Source organism: Papilio polytes, unplaced genomic scaffold (assembly GCF_000836215.1).
Source record: "Papilio polytes unplaced genomic scaffold, Ppol_1.0 DF823980.1, whole genome shotgun sequence".
NCBI classification, from domain to species: Eukaryota; Metazoa; Arthropoda; class Insecta; order Lepidoptera; family Papilionidae; genus Papilio; species Papilio polytes.
In genome coordinates, this window is record NW_013525224.1 from 1482136 (window position 1) to 1497891 (window position 15756).

A 15756-nucleotide genomic window follows, 5' to 3' on the forward strand; every position below is an offset into this window, starting at 1 on the left:
CAGAAGAACATAAGCTATATTTAAGTCAACGGGAAGGGTATGGATATGACAGAAAAGATATAAGACATGAAGCAGGCGATGCTGAGGTGTATTGCTAGTATAGAACAGATTACTTGTTTAATAATTATTTTCATTTATTAGTTTTATAATTGATTGTTTAGTAATTATCTTAAAATTACGTGAGCAACATTTTTGGGTTAAAAAATTTTATGCACTATTTTTAGATTTATACTGTAAAAAAATAGAATCACATTTAAAAAAAAAACAGTAAAAAACTGAGTATTTCATATATCTATTTTGAAATTGTACAGTCATTATTTTAGGCTATCAAAGTTCGATAATGAGCATATAGTTTTCACGGCTTTTGGCAACCCTATTAGGTGTAACTAACGTTTGCCACACTACCTCATTAGTTACGCTAGGGTTGTCACGGCCACGATAATTGTCCTATCTTTGCTACTATAGCGTCAAACAGTCGTAGATCACATTTCTAATGAAAAAGTTGTGTTTGATGGCATTCGTAAGTAACAAAGTATTTTTAATGCTTTTTGGGCTTTAAAAAAAAAACATGGTTATTTGAAGAATACTAGTCCATAAGAAAGTACTTATATTTTGTAATGCTTTCTAAATAAATCTTACATTTAATTTACAGCTGCCAACATTAGCAGAATGTCCAAAATTTTATTTAAAATCAATGGAATTCAGTATGAAGGTAAGATACAGGAAAATGTTGAATTTATTATTACAATTTAAAGTTATGCTTAAGTGTAAAAAGTGCATTTAAAATAATAACACTAGGCTATAAAAAACCTATATAACACCCGTGGCGTCGCTTCAAGGCTACCTAAACATTTTCTTGATATAAAAGTACATCGACGATCTTTCCTAGTGACCAATAACGACCGTGGTCTTAGTGTTTATTTTAATAAGTCACTTAGAGTTATTAATGATTCTCCAGTGGACGGCAACTACAGTCCGGACTTCACGTTGAACGAATTCATCAGAACGGTAGCAGGGCTTCGCGGCACCAAGGCGATGTGCCACGAAGGCGGCTGCGGTGCATGCGTGGTCGCCGTCCAAGCTCCGACGCAGCCTAATAATGAACTGAAGATATTCTCCGTTAATTCCGTAAGCAAACTTTAATCAACGAGAAAGCAAACTTGAGATAAGGAATTCAATGTGCTTCAGATGCGCTGTTGTCGTAAGTGCGTTTTCTAAGGATCCTAAGACGTATTATTAAAACACTACTAAGACATGAAGACAATCATAAAGCCGGAACTTATTTGAAGAGCGTACCACTTATATTATCATTTAATAGACGCCTTTAAAATTTTTTTACTTTGCAGTGTCTAGTGTCAGTTTTATCATGTCACAGCTGGGAGGTGACAACTGTTGAAGGTATTGGGAACAGAACAAGCGGCTACCATGACATTCAAACTCGGCTAGCAAAATTTAACGGCACCCAGTGTGGTTATTGCACGCCAGGTTGGGTCATGAATATGTACAGGTGAAATTAAATTAAAAAAAATTAAAAAATCATGACACAATTTTATTTTAGAATAAAAGATTTGGTGGACATAACTGGACTACAGAACTTTATGATAATGTCAATTACATTTTCAGTTTATACAAATCTAAAAATGGTAATCTCAGTGCGACTGAAATAGAAAATTCATTCGCAAGTAATATCTGTAGATGTACTGGATACAGATCAATAGCAGACGCATTTAAAACTTTTGCTAAAGATGCTGACGAAGACATTCTCAAGAAACTAATTGACGTGGAAGATATTTGCCAATTAAAAGCATGTGGTGTCAAATGTACAAAAATATGTTCATATAGAAATATACAGAAGAACAATCCAATCAAAATACAATTTGTTGAAGAATCAAAGAATGATTCTTGGTGTATTCTTGGTAATTTGAAAACCGAACCTTTAATGGTGAAGAACGATACATTTAGATGGTTTAAAGTATATAAATTGTCTGATTTTTTTAAAGTTATAGAACAAGGCGATAACTATAAAATAGTAGCCGGAAATACAGGGCAAGGTAAAAAATTTGCGAAATTTAAAAATAAAAATTTCTTTGACTTTTAGTAATGAAGAATTTCTATTTTTCAGGAGTATTTCATGTTAAGAAATATCCAGCACACATTATAGATATCTCTGATGTTGTTGAATTAAAAACTTTCTTATTGGATATTAATTTGGTATTGGGTGCAGGCATGACATTGTCTGATATGATGGAAATATTTCTCAAAATGTCTTCAGAGAATGAGAATTTCTCATATTTGAAAGAATTCTATGCTCATATGGATTTAGTTGCTCATATACCTGTTAAAAACGTAAGTGCCTTTAAAATTATGCGTACAAACTTATTTATACAAGTATGCATTAAAGCTTTAATTTGACACAATTAATTTTACCCTTTAATTTTCATTTCAAATAATTTGGGATTCTCAAAATGATACTTTATTACGCATGAATTTACTATTTATTAATTTTTAATATGTTATAGATTGGAACAATTGGTGGTAATTTATTTTTGAAACATTCAAATCCTGAGTTTCCGTCTGATTTATTCCTGTTATTTGAAACCGTTGGAGCGATGATTACAATCGGTAAGACTTAATATTCTAAGTTAATAACGAGAAGCCTTCATACCAAAAGGCTTTACACGAAAACGAGAATATTTACATTAACTTTGCTTATTTCGCCTTAGGCTTTGTTATATTTCTCTGATAAACTGCTATAGATTTGTGATAGTACAAGGTAAAGTGCTTTCCTAAAATCAATTTGTATAATATTTGACCTTTGTTTTATACTCAGCAAACAATATTGACAAAAGAAGAACTCTCACTCTGCAGGAATTTTTAAAAATTGAGATGAAAGGAGAAATTATTATAAACGTGTTGTTGCCGCCATTAGCTAATAACTGTTACGTTAGAACTTTTAAGGTAAATATCAAAACATGATAATACAAATACATATAATGTAAGCTTATATTTTATTTACGTATTGATTTTAGATTATGCCTAGATCGCAAAATGCACATGCTATTGTCAACGCAGGATTTCTTTTCAAATTAGATCAAAACACAGGCACTGTTCAGGAAGCAAGTGTTGTATATGGAGGTATATCTCCTGACTTTATACATGCACGAAAAACTGAGGCAACAGTTATAGGCAATGATATCTTTACTAACGAAATATTACAACGAGCTTTGACAACATTGTCCGATGAACTAAACCCTGTTGAAGCTCCGCCAGAACCCTCGGCTGCGTTTAGAAAAATGTTAGCAATCGCTCTGTTTTACAAGGTATTAATTAAAAAAAGATTCATCCAGAAGACATGACATTTTAACATTTATAATTCCTGTTTTAAAATTTCAGGCCGTATTAAGCTTATGTCCTGAGAGTAAATTGAATCCAACTTTCAAATCAGGAGGTGAAACATTAAAAAGAATTTCGTCGAAAGGCAGTCAAGTCTTTGATACAGACAAGAGTTTGTGGCCGTTGAATCAACCGATTCCTAAATTGGAAGCTCTAAGTCAGTGTAGTGGTGAAGCGACTTTTGCAAATGACTTTCCGAAACAAGTCGGTGAGGTATTCGCAGCATTTGTAACAGCTGATATAAACCCAGGCAGTATTATAAATGATTTTGACACAACTGAAGCATTTGTCAGTAGACTTTTAATAGATGACAATCTATATAACCTCTAAATATCTAGAACTAATGAAACTTCATTTCAGAAAATACCCGGAGTCATCGCATTTTACTCGGCCAAAGACATACCAGGAGTTAACTCGTTTACACCTTTCTACGTACCACTTTTATCTGAAGACGAAGAAATTCTGTGTTCAAAAGAAGTTAAATTCTACGGCCAACCAGTCGGAATTATCGTTGCCGATAGACAAAAGACAGCTAATAATGCTGCAGAACTTGTTAAAGTGAACTATTTAATTAATCAAAATAAACCATTACTTACTATTGATGACATTTTAAAATCCGATGAGAAGGATAAAAGAATAGTTACAGATCAAGTAGTCGAGCCATCAGAAAAAGGAGATGATGTTAAAGCTGTTTTATATGGAGAATTTGATTACAAAGCACAATATCATTATTACATGGAGCCACAAACTTGTGTAGTGACGCCTACAGAAGATGGAATAGCAGTGTATGCCGCAACACAGTGGCTTGACGTCACAGGTATATCTGTGGCTCAATGTTTAAATGTACCAGTTAATAGGTAAATGTTTAATTTATAAGAAAATAAGTCGAGTCTAGTTTATGTCCAGCTTCGCCAAGTATTTTTTATTCCAGTGTTAATGTAATTGTAAGCCGAGTCGGAGGATCTTACGGAGGTAAAATAACCAGATCAGGACAAGTAGCTTGCGCTGCAGCCTTAGTATCACATATGCTTGGAAAAACATGTCGCCTGATAATGTCCTTGGAAACAAATATGAAAATGATCGGAAAGAGAACACCAACTTATTCCAAATACGAAGTAAGAAAAGAATGATACTGTAAGCTTCCACTGCCGAAAAAAAGACATGCCTCTCACTGTATTTGTAAAAAATGGAGACAAACATATTCTAAATGGCATGTACATCAGCAGAAGAAACCCATACTTTTTATAAACATGTGTATTTGCAGGTCGGAATCAATGATGAAGGAGCAATACAATATTTGAGAAATGTTTTTTACCAAAACAATGGTGCGTCATGGAACGACAAAATCACTTACATAGTTTTTAAACATTTCTATAATTGTTATGATCACAAACGATGGTACGTGGAAGCCAATGGGTTTATATCTGATTTACCTTCAAATACATGGTGCAGAGCGCCTGGTACGTAACAAATAAAAAAAATTGATAACATAAAAAATTCTTTCTTAAACAACAATCTCTTTCAGGATCAGCTGAAGGATTGGCTATGATAGAAGAGATAATGGAACGTATTGCTCATCATACTGGAATAGATCCAATTCAAGTAAGATTAACAAATATGGCGAAAGAGAACAATCCTATGCCAGAATTAATTGAACAAATAAAACACGATTCAGATTACGATAATAGACTTAACGAAATTTCCAATTTTAATCAAAGCAATCGCTGGAGAAAACGTGCGATGAAATTAATGCCGATGACGTATGAAATATTTTACGTAGGTCCTTACAGTGCATCAGTGTCAGTATATCATGCAGATGGTTCGGTAATTATATTTCACGGCGGTATAGAAATGGGACAAGGTATAAACACAAAAGTGGCACAGGTTTGTGCGTATATTTTAAAGGTACCGCTTGAAAAAGTTAGTGTTAAAACTAGCAGTAGTTTTACATCACCAAATAGCATGACTACCGCAGGCAGTATTGGAAGTGAATGTGTCGCTTTCGCAGTTATCAAGGCTTCTGAAACTATTCTAGAAAAATTGAAACCTTTTAAGGAAAAAAATGTAAATGCTACTTGGAATGAAATTGTTAAAGAAGCGTTTCTTGCTGGTGTTTATTTACATGCTTCTTTTATGTATGATACATCAAATACATCATTAAAACCTTATCAGATTTATGGCGTTGTTGTATTGGAAGCGGAGCTTGATCTTTTGACTGGCAACCATGATATTCGACGAGTTGATTTACTTGAAGATACTGGTAGAAGCCTTAGTCCAGAAATTGATATAGGACAGGTACCACATTTTGTCTAACACTCAAATTATCGAAAAGCATATATTCTAGGCCTTCCCCAATGGCTTACGCAGACTGCGGACAACAGCCATCCGTATTTAGTCTGCTCGTCTTACCGTCGTGTGCAAAATCACCCGCCTACCTGGAGGAGGGAAGCCCCAAAGCATAACAGGCATTCGGAATGACCTACATATGTCCTCCATTGGGCACACAAAAGCTGATGATGATGATGGTGTATTCTTGATCATGTATTTTCAGATTGAAGGTGCTTTTATTATGGGACTTGGCTATTGGACATCAGAGAACATAATTTATGATCCAAGTAACGGCAAAATACTAACCGATCGAACTTGGACATACAAACCACCAGGACTTAAGGATATTCCTGCCGATTTCAGAATCTACTTTCAAAGGAATTCGAAAAATGAAGTCGGTGTTCTTCAATCGAAAGGTATTGCAACAACAGATTTAAATTTGGACAACGAAACGAATTCGATTTTATAAAGCAAAAATTTTTATATGCACAAGACAAGAGCCACAACTTGTGTCAATTTTTATGACGGTTATAACTGTTTCCACAGCAACCGGTGAACCAGCACTTTGTTTGGCAGCAGTCATCACACATGCACTACGAGAAACTATTCGATTATGTCGTTTGGATGCTGGTTATGACGACCATTGGGTTGAATTAGGTATTAGTCACATTTAAAATGTTCTTTTTATTACAATTGTTATATCAGGCATTTTTAATATTTCTATTTCAGGACATCCATGCTCGGTTGAAAACATTTTCATGGCTACGGGACATAAACTAGAACATTTTAAACTGAATACATAATTAACAACCAAACAGCGACAAACCACCAAACCAACCACCACCGGGCCAAACAGAACAATTAAATGATTATATTCGTATTTTAGTATTTGAAATTGGATTGAGGCAAAGTGCTTAAATAACAATTAAAAGCTCGATTTCTAAAATGTTATTTAATAGCTAGTTACAGCTAAATTGACTATTAACAAATTAATACTGTTTTTACAAGTTCTCTAATTGCATAAAAGTTATTTTTACGTGGTCTTATGTTGTGTTGTTTAAAATACTATTTTTTTGTATGTAATTTAATAATATACTGCACTCATTTTAAATATAACTATTGTTTGAGATATAATTTTATTTACAATTTCATAAAACATTTTATCAAACCTGTTTAAATATTCAAAAGTCTCGCCTCCACAGTTGTCTATCACTTAGAAATGGGCGGTATAACTTCATACTGTTTGTGACATCAATTATTAAAATATAAAGACTTGACACTTGTAGTTTGACTTTTACCAGTTAATCATATTAAATTAATAATGCTTGGTTTAAAAAACTGTTATAAAACAAATCAAGTAACTATCTTATCTTACTAATATTATAAATGCGAAAGTTTATATGGATGGATGTTTGTTAGAGTTTGTAGCCTAAACGGCTGAACGGATCTCAATTAAATTTGGTATAGATGTAGAGGATAGCCTAGAAAAACACATAGGCTACTTATTTTTGATTTTTTAATCCAACGCGAATGGAGTCGCGGGCAAAACCTAGTTTTTAAACATTTATGGCAGCGTTAACGTAGTTGACTTAAAAGCTTGTTCTGCGAAGATGTTGCAAGGATGAATATATATATATATTGTAACTTTGACACTAGAGTATAAGAACTACAGTATCTTAGAGCATGCGCACCCCTTTGACTAAACTATCGTACAACTGTCTTTGATTCCTATGAGTTTATACGCTTATGAGAGTGTTCACACTACTTGATTTTTAGTTGTGCGACTAAACAGTTGAATTGGCTGCGAAACAATCGACAATCGCACAACAATTATGCGACAGTTTCGTCAAAGGTGTGCTTATTATAGTGTTATTTGGCATGTTGCTATTTTACTTTAAAAAAAATACAAACAGACTTTGACTGTAATTGCAGATTGATTAGTTTTTTTATTAATTAAAGGCAATTCTTTAGAATGATAGGTATAATAGCAACCTACTTTTTACTCTAATTACGTTACTGTGACGTCCGTTTCCTCCACCATACGTGTAGGCGGTGTCTTGTACAGTTGTGAAGGAAAGTGTTTAAGAATTTTTTTAAGTATTTTTTTCATAATTCTCAAAGTCAACGGTCTATAAACCTTAACATAATGCTTAATTGACTTCAAATTTTGTAACATGTTGATGAGATTTTTGAAATTGTTTCGTTAGAATGGCTTCTTGCTTTCAAGGTATTCTTTAAGAAAGCATATAAACTATCAAAACTTAGTTTATTGCCTGGTTATATGGATTAATTTATTGTGATTATTACATGCTTTACTACTGTATGTGATCCTGGCTTTTCTCAAGAAATAATTTATTAGAAATATTAAATTTTATTAATAAACTAATAGTGAGTTTTGTTGACGACTGTACCTTGTACCACGCCCTCGGAAAGCACTGCAACGGCGGTCAAGTAATCCAACAGCTGCCTTCGTTTGCGGACTTTGTCGTGTAAGTGATTTTTTTTATCCCATTTTTACAAATAGACAATATTTGGTAGTATTTAAAACAAACAAGTTCTTAGTTTGCTCATAAGTTATTATAGCGAATTTTTTTTTTTCTTTTTCCGAAGTTAACCTGTAAAAAGATGGTGATAGAAGTTTGCAGATAAACAAAATATTCAGCTATTTTTTTTTAAATTCAGGAATAGATAATCAAATTTGTCAAACATAGGAATGGAATACTTTAACAAAATACAAAAAAAACCCTATTTCAATTGTTTAATATCTATACTAATATAATAAAGCGTAAAAACACACTACTTTGTGTTGTAAAATGTCAGCAATCACAGCATATTTTTGAATAATTCATTCTTTATTAAATAGCCCTACACTTACGTCACTCTTTAGGCCATATATTTTCACTCATTTAAACTCAAGGGGTAAATAAATTTGTTAAAAACCCTAATGTGCGGAATGGACCATAAGCTACAAGCTGCCAACATCAAGGAAGTCAGCCATGGATTGTCATAATGTCATGTCATTTTAACATTTGCTATTGATAATTTGACAGATCTAAACAAAATAATAAAATTTTGATAATTTCATGCGAGTGAAGCCGCACGGGAACAGCTAGTCTTTCTAATATTATAAATTCGAAAGTGTAAATGGATGGATGTTTGTAGACTTTGTAACATAAACGGATGAACAGATCTTGATGAAATTTGATACAGATGTAGGACAGTCTGGAAGAACACATAGGCTACTTACTTTTTTACTTCCACGAGCACGGAGTCGCGGGCGAAAATTAGTCGTTTGACAATTCAAAGGTCACCTTCGACCAAGCGTCGATCGATTTTGGATTTTTCTTTCTTTATAATTTAGCTAACAATGATAGAGTAGTCAGTGACGTGGGCGTCTATAATTTCTGCGATGATAATAATTTCGTCGTGCGAACCTCACAACCTGCACAGGAACGACGAGCTTGCCTTTTTATCGATTTCAAACCTTTTCTATTACTACTTCTAATCGCTTAATTGAATGTTTCTTTCGTATGATTTTTATTACGTCATTTCTGCCTTTCTCGAATTTTCTGTCCGTTTTTTACTGTTATAAGCAAATTGATTGGTTTTTGTTATGTGGTCCTTAATAATACGATTAAATATTAACTGTAGTACATCAGAATAATTCGTTTTTACTAAATTAAGTATAATAATAGAATATTGGAGAAGACGGAGAGCGTTTGAAAAATGTTAAGTTTTATCACTTTAGTCATAGATTAGTGATTTATCTAAATATTTTTGACTGACTTCCCAAAAGAAGGAGGTACTCGATTCGTCTGTATGTTTTTTTTTAATTTTTTACACGAAAGATATTAATCTAGAACTTTCCTTTGTAGCCTGAACTTCGCAGTTACGATGCAGTTTCCAAGACATATGAAGATCGCAGCGGGGTCGCTGGGAACAGCTATATTTGGTGTGCTATTCGGTTGGGTCATATTTCCCACTGTTTTAAAGAGCCAATTAAAAAAGGTAAGTATAATGCCTTTACTGTTCCTTTGATGACATTGAAATCTTTTGTGTTTCATATATTAATGTTAAAAAATGAAATGTTTCAAAGAACAAATTTTAATAAAGCACGTTTAAACGTCACGAACATATCAACGTAATTAAAAAACACACTTGGAATTTTAATTTGTACTTTCCTTGAAACAGATGTTTTGAATATATTTTAAACAAAAAAGTTATAATATTTCATTCAAAATGTTGAATTGTATTTGCTTTGTGTTGATAACCTATTTAAAATTTTGATCAGACTATTGTAATAGAAATACAGAAATGTGTTTAGAATTTTTGTAATGCCATTTTTTTACCCAAGGTATTCTTGCAAATGAAGTAAATGTTTCTTTCCCTTAAATAATGATAATTGCGTCGGGAGGCAAATTAAAACGCAATACACAATTTCCCTTTACATTCAAATACACGTTCCCGCGACGTTAATAATGGCTTCACAATTTAATTGAGGAATAGCGGAGTAATTAAACCGAATTAAGTCAATAACAGTTTCACGGTTCAATTAATTGAAACCGACTGCGAGTTTCGCGGTATTTTTCGCTACTGCAGAATATTTCACGGAGATTTTATTTTGAACTCTCGAGTGTATTTGATACTACGTTAATTTTTATAATCGATAAAAAATCCATTAAGATTGGAGAAAACGGGGCTTATTTTTCCTAAGTGTTTAAAGCCTTAACAGTGGTAGAGTCCACTTTAACATCTTCGCACGAAAGGGTCGTTTCGCCAGGTGCAATACCACGACCACACAGAAGACAGGCGTAAAGTGAAAGCAATTTCGCGTTTCGTCTAGTGAGTGTGGTGCCGGAGGCCTAATTTTAGTCCCTTTCCCTTTCCACCCTTTTATTAAGATAAAAGGATGGGAAGGAAAAGTGGATTTGACGGTAGAGGAAACGCATAGGAAGGGGAAATGTCCTCGTTATGTGCGTCTCCTCCTCTGTCAGTTAAGGGTAGGCAACGCATCTGCAATTGCGGAAGTTTTCGGCAGCGGTCGTTTTCCATTTTAGTAAATTCAGGTGGCCGCTTGCTCGTTTGCCACGTCCACGTCAAAAAAAAACGTAGCGTTTCATATGTATTAGTTCTGATGATGTAGGAATTGCATATTAAAACATGAATCAATATAAGAGTGGAGAATACCTAATTGTAGACCTAGGAAGAGATCAGAGGAGGACAGAGATAACGTAAAGAGATTATTTACAAAATACTATAGACGAATGATTTCTTAATGTTTTAAAGTTTTTAAATATGTTTTTAGGAAATGGCATTGTCGCCGAAAACTGATGTTCGTAAGATGTGGCAAAAGATACCGTTTCCTTTAGATTTCAAGATATATCTATTTAACTATACAAATGCTGAGGAAGTACAAAAAGGAGCTATACCAATAGTAAAGGAAGTTGGGCCGTATTATTTTGAGTAATTAATTTATTTATTATCATTAATATTTATTTTATTTCATAGTAATATTGTAGCTATTTCAGTTCTGCTTTGACTACTAATCTTCATACTAATATTATAAATGCAAAAGTTTAGATGGATGGATGTTTGGTAGAGTTTGTAGCCTAAACTGCTGAACGGATCTCGGTAAAATTTGGCACAGATATAGAGGATAGTCTAAATAACACAGGATAACTTTTGTTTTTATTCTACGAGGACTGAATCGCGGACATAAGCTAGTACTATTTAAGGACACCGTATTTTTGTATAAAAAATATATTCCAGTGACACGTTTCAAAACGTTCTTTGTAAATAATAACTAGTTGTATAGAAGTTAATAAAAACTTTGATACTGTCCAGTCATTATTTGTCCAAGACATTGATTATAGTACTGTCGATAATTTTTTTAAATTACACTTCGTGAACAAACATATGTTTTTAACTTTTTGATTCTTACTTCTTGTTAGTGTTCAATTTTAATTTTCAAACTAATTTTAACTGTTTTGGTAGAGTTTTCGGTTGAGGTAGTTTCCGTCCTTACGTATTTTATACATGCCTTTTGAAATGTTTTTTAAAAAGACTTTGAATTCGCAATTATATTAAATAATACATAGAACAGATTACTAATTATTACAATAGTAAGACATTTTTTGATGTTAGTGACTAAAAAATCTTATTAGCAATCTTGGTCTGATTTTTTTTATATTTGTCACTGTAACCAAGGCAATATGAAAATCGATAAATATTTTAACCATATATGACTGACATGAAGGTTTGGATGCATTTATTATTTACGACAATCGATAGAAAAATTGCCGTTACTTTAAATGCCAAACCTTGATTACTGTGAACTAAACAAAACATCACAAATACATACTTCGAGTTCTAAATTTTCACTTAACAAGCAATCGCTATATCAAAAAAAACAAATGCCTATCGGAGAACGTGATCATCAAAAAAATCCGCATTTATCGTCTTTAAATTACCATAAAATTACTGTGTGATGGTATAATTTTTTATACGATTTTTCCAAATTTGTAATCTGCCACTGGACATCCTGTATATGAGATTTTTTTCATCACGTAATAGAAAAAATATTAGATTGATTCATCGTAAAGTACTCCAACAAATAGGTATAAATTCTAAATCATCCTAAAGACGTGTTGGAACCTACCTAACCTGTTATTTTATTGAACAGAGAATGGAAGGAGAAAGTAGATGTCGAAGATCATGATGATAGTGACACAATAACGTACAAGAAACTGGATACTTTCTTCTTCAAGAAGGAACTTTGTGGACCAGGCCTGACGGGAGAAGAGTTGATTGTTTTACCTCATCCATTTATGATGGTTTGTTCTTACTACTACTATGTAAGAAAAATACTTAAATATTTCAAAGAAAAAACGAAAAAAGCCATCATACTAATATTATAAATGCAAAAGTTTAGATGGATGTAGACTAAACGGCTAAACGAATTTCATTGAAGTTTGATACAGACAGAGACAAGTCTGGAAGAACACATATGCTACTCACTTTTGTGTTTTTTTAATTCCAAGCGGACGAAGTCGCAGGTGAAAGCCTGTACTAAAATAAAGGTTTAATAGCAGTATATTTCAAATACTAGCATAAAAACTCTTTCACTCTCACCACACACACACACACACACACACACACACACACACACACACATATGTGTACATAAATGCCACATGCGTACATATATACGCACTCACTCACACTCACATACCCAAACACATGTATTTGATCACATATGTACCTAGACTAAGAGAAGGCACTGCCTCCTGTAATACAGGTCCCCACCTAGCTCAGGAGGCAGAGCCCATTGATTGTGTTTAACTGATCTTATCAATAAAGTGTTTTTTTTTTAATACTTAAAATATTCTAACTTATAACATCCGAAATTGCAATTTCTAATTTATCATTTTCTGTTTCAGGCTACGATAGGAGTGGTAATCCGAGATAAGCCAGGGATGCTCAACATGATTGGGAAAGCTTTTAATGGCATTTTCGACAATCCACCCGACATTTTCCTTAGGGCGAAAGCTTTAGATATATTGTTTAGAGGCCTTGTCATTAACTGCGCAAGAACGGAGTTTGCGCCTAAAGCTCTTTGTACAGCTTTAAAGAAGGAAGCAGCTAACACTCTTATTTTTGGACCAAATAATCAATATGTATTTTCTCTATTCGGCATGGTAAGATCTTAACACTTTTCTGCTAATAGAAGGCAAACAAGCCAGCGGCTCACCGATTCCAGTAGTACATAACCTCGCTGTTAAAAATTGCATATGGTAAATTGGAAGGAAGAACATTAACAGATTTATATCAATCGACTAGAAATAGCTATTTCTTTGATGGTAATTTTAAAAGACGTTGCTTTAAGATATAGAGGTTATTTAAAAATGATACAACAATCATCCTGAATTTTCTACCTTATTTCTACCTCGTAAATTAGAAGAAATGCAAACCTTTGAGATTTCAATCAATCTATTTTCAAGCAATTGTATATTCTAGCGTAATGGCACAGCTGACAGTCATGTTGTGACAGTCATGAGAGGTATGAACAACGTGATGGACGTCGGCAAAGTGATAGCGATCGACGGCAAACCCAAGATGGAAATGTTCAGAGATAAATGCAACGAATTCGAGGGTACCGACGGGACTGTTTTCCCTCCATTTTTAACGCAGTCTGATCGTCTTGAATCGTTCTCTGGTGATTTATGCAGGTATGGTTATTAACATTTTGCTTTAATTATTCCTAAGATGCACGTTAATAGTATTTTCATTTCTAGATCTAAAATTAGGTAATTTACTCTACTCCGAACTTTACCTCATCAGATTTGATATCTAAACACTCAACTGTTTCGTCGACACTTTTATATACTTACACAATTTCGTTGTCTAACAGATCTTTTAAACCGTGGTTCCAAAAACCATCTTCGTACAGTGGAATCAAAACCAATCGATACATCGCTAACATTGGAGATTATTCAAATGATCCTGAACTGCAATGCTACTGTGATACTCCCGATACTTGCCCGGCTAAAGGACTTATGGATCTGATGAAATGTATGGGAGCACCGATGTACGTCTCACTGCCACATTTTTTAGACTGCGACCCTAAGATTAGGGAAGCTGTGAAAGGACTGAACCCTGATGTGAATGAACACGAGATATCAGTTGATTTTGAACCGGTGCGTTTTGAGTGTTTTAATTATTTTAACTTTCGTGTAACAGTATTTCAATGTAAAAAAGGGTCCTTTAAGAAGTGAGCCTACAATTTCCTCCAAGGATGGCAACGCATCTGTAATACCTCTGGTGTTGCGGATGTCAATGGGCGTCGTAGACCATCTCTGTGTTCCCGCCGCTCGTTTGCCCTCTTCTCTTATAAAAAAAGTCTCTGTCTGTCTGTATCTGGACCTATTTCTAATATTATGGAATTTTCTAGATCTGTATTGTATTTAATTTCAGATCACAGGCACACCCCTGGTCGCGAGACAACGTGTCCAGTTTAACTTAAAGTTAGTTAAAACGGAAAAAATTGAACTGTGCAAGGATTTACCTGACACTATTGTGCCTTTGTTCTGGATCGAGGAGGTAATTATCATTGTTATTAGAGAGATATCTTAACTGAATGTATATACGAAAAGAAGAAAGGCCTAATTTTTTTTTTGTAAAATATTAGTATATTTTTGTTAATTTACTAATATTTCCTTTAACCATTCCAACTAAGCTTTAGGCTTGTGCTGGGATATAGTTCACGACAATAGTCGAATGGCGGGATTCGAACCCTTGACCGCAAGATCGATAGTCCCCAAACCATTAGGCTATTGGCGCTTATTAATTAAATTTAATTAAATCAATACAATTATTTAGGACAAAAATGTACAAGATTTGTTTGTAGATTAGAACAAAAATCCAAACAATTAATGATATTAAAATAGTTCAATTTAAAAAGCAAAGAAAACATCTATTTCCATACAGAAAAAACACTCAAAGCAAGAACTTACAACAAATATTTAAGTATGACAAAAGTGAACGATTTTATGCCAGGAACTAAACTAACGTAGTTTCCACTTGATTTCCTTGTAATAGATATATAACAATAAATATGTAATAGTAACTATTTGAGTGTAATTTCAGGGTCTAGCACTAAACAAGACATTTACAAACATGCTGAAGCATCAATTGTTTATACCAAAGCGTGTGGTCGGTGTGCTGCGATGGTTACTGGTGTCTTTCGGTCTACTCACTTCTATGGCCTGTATACTCTTTCATTATAAAGGTAATATTATCTAGTAAGAGCGCCTTTTAAACTATCGCACAGATGTTTAGTCGCGCTCTGATTCCTGTAAGCTTACACAAATACAAATACAAACGTTTTTTGGTAAGCGAATTACAAGTCATAATGTTTGAAATAAAAAGGAAAAGTTCTTCGACACTATAGCCATGACTTAAGGTTACTTTTAAATGACGCGAAGCTGGTAGCCGCTGTATTGTGGTCCGGCAGACGGTTGTAGACGGCGGGCCCCA

The 15756-nt window shown here is 33.7% G+C and overlaps 1 protein-coding gene across 1 annotated transcript in view; it reads left to right on the forward strand.

Annotated features, from left to right (window-relative positions):
* The first annotated feature begins 61 nt into the window (after window positions 1-61).
* LOC106101589 (xanthine dehydrogenase/oxidase-like) overlaps window positions 62-15756 on the forward strand; it is an 18047-nt gene continuing 2352 nt past the window's right edge. Inside the window, 25 exon segments of the mRNA XM_013280871.1 lie at window positions 62-86; window positions 653-712; window positions 959-1119; window positions 1347-1507; window positions 1624-2051; window positions 2123-2346; window positions 2520-2622; window positions 2831-2958; window positions 3030-3320; window positions 3394-3681; window positions 3754-4250; window positions 4325-4508; window positions 4658-4853; window positions 4919-5688; window positions 5945-6137; window positions 6268-6378; window positions 6451-6520; window positions 9528-9729; window positions 11027-11184; window positions 12404-12554; window positions 13161-13418; window positions 13738-13949; window positions 14132-14417; window positions 14695-14820; window positions 15367-15508. Coding sequence (XP_013136325.1) covers window positions 670-712; window positions 959-1119; window positions 1347-1507; window positions 1624-2051; window positions 2123-2346; window positions 2520-2622; window positions 2831-2958; window positions 3030-3320; window positions 3394-3681; window positions 3754-4250; window positions 4325-4508; window positions 4658-4853; window positions 4919-5688; window positions 5945-6137; window positions 6268-6378; window positions 6451-6520; window positions 9528-9729; window positions 11027-11184; window positions 12404-12554; window positions 13161-13418; window positions 13738-13949; window positions 14132-14417; window positions 14695-14820; window positions 15367-15508 — 5383 coding nt within the window. The 5' untranslated portion in view covers window positions 62-86; window positions 653-669.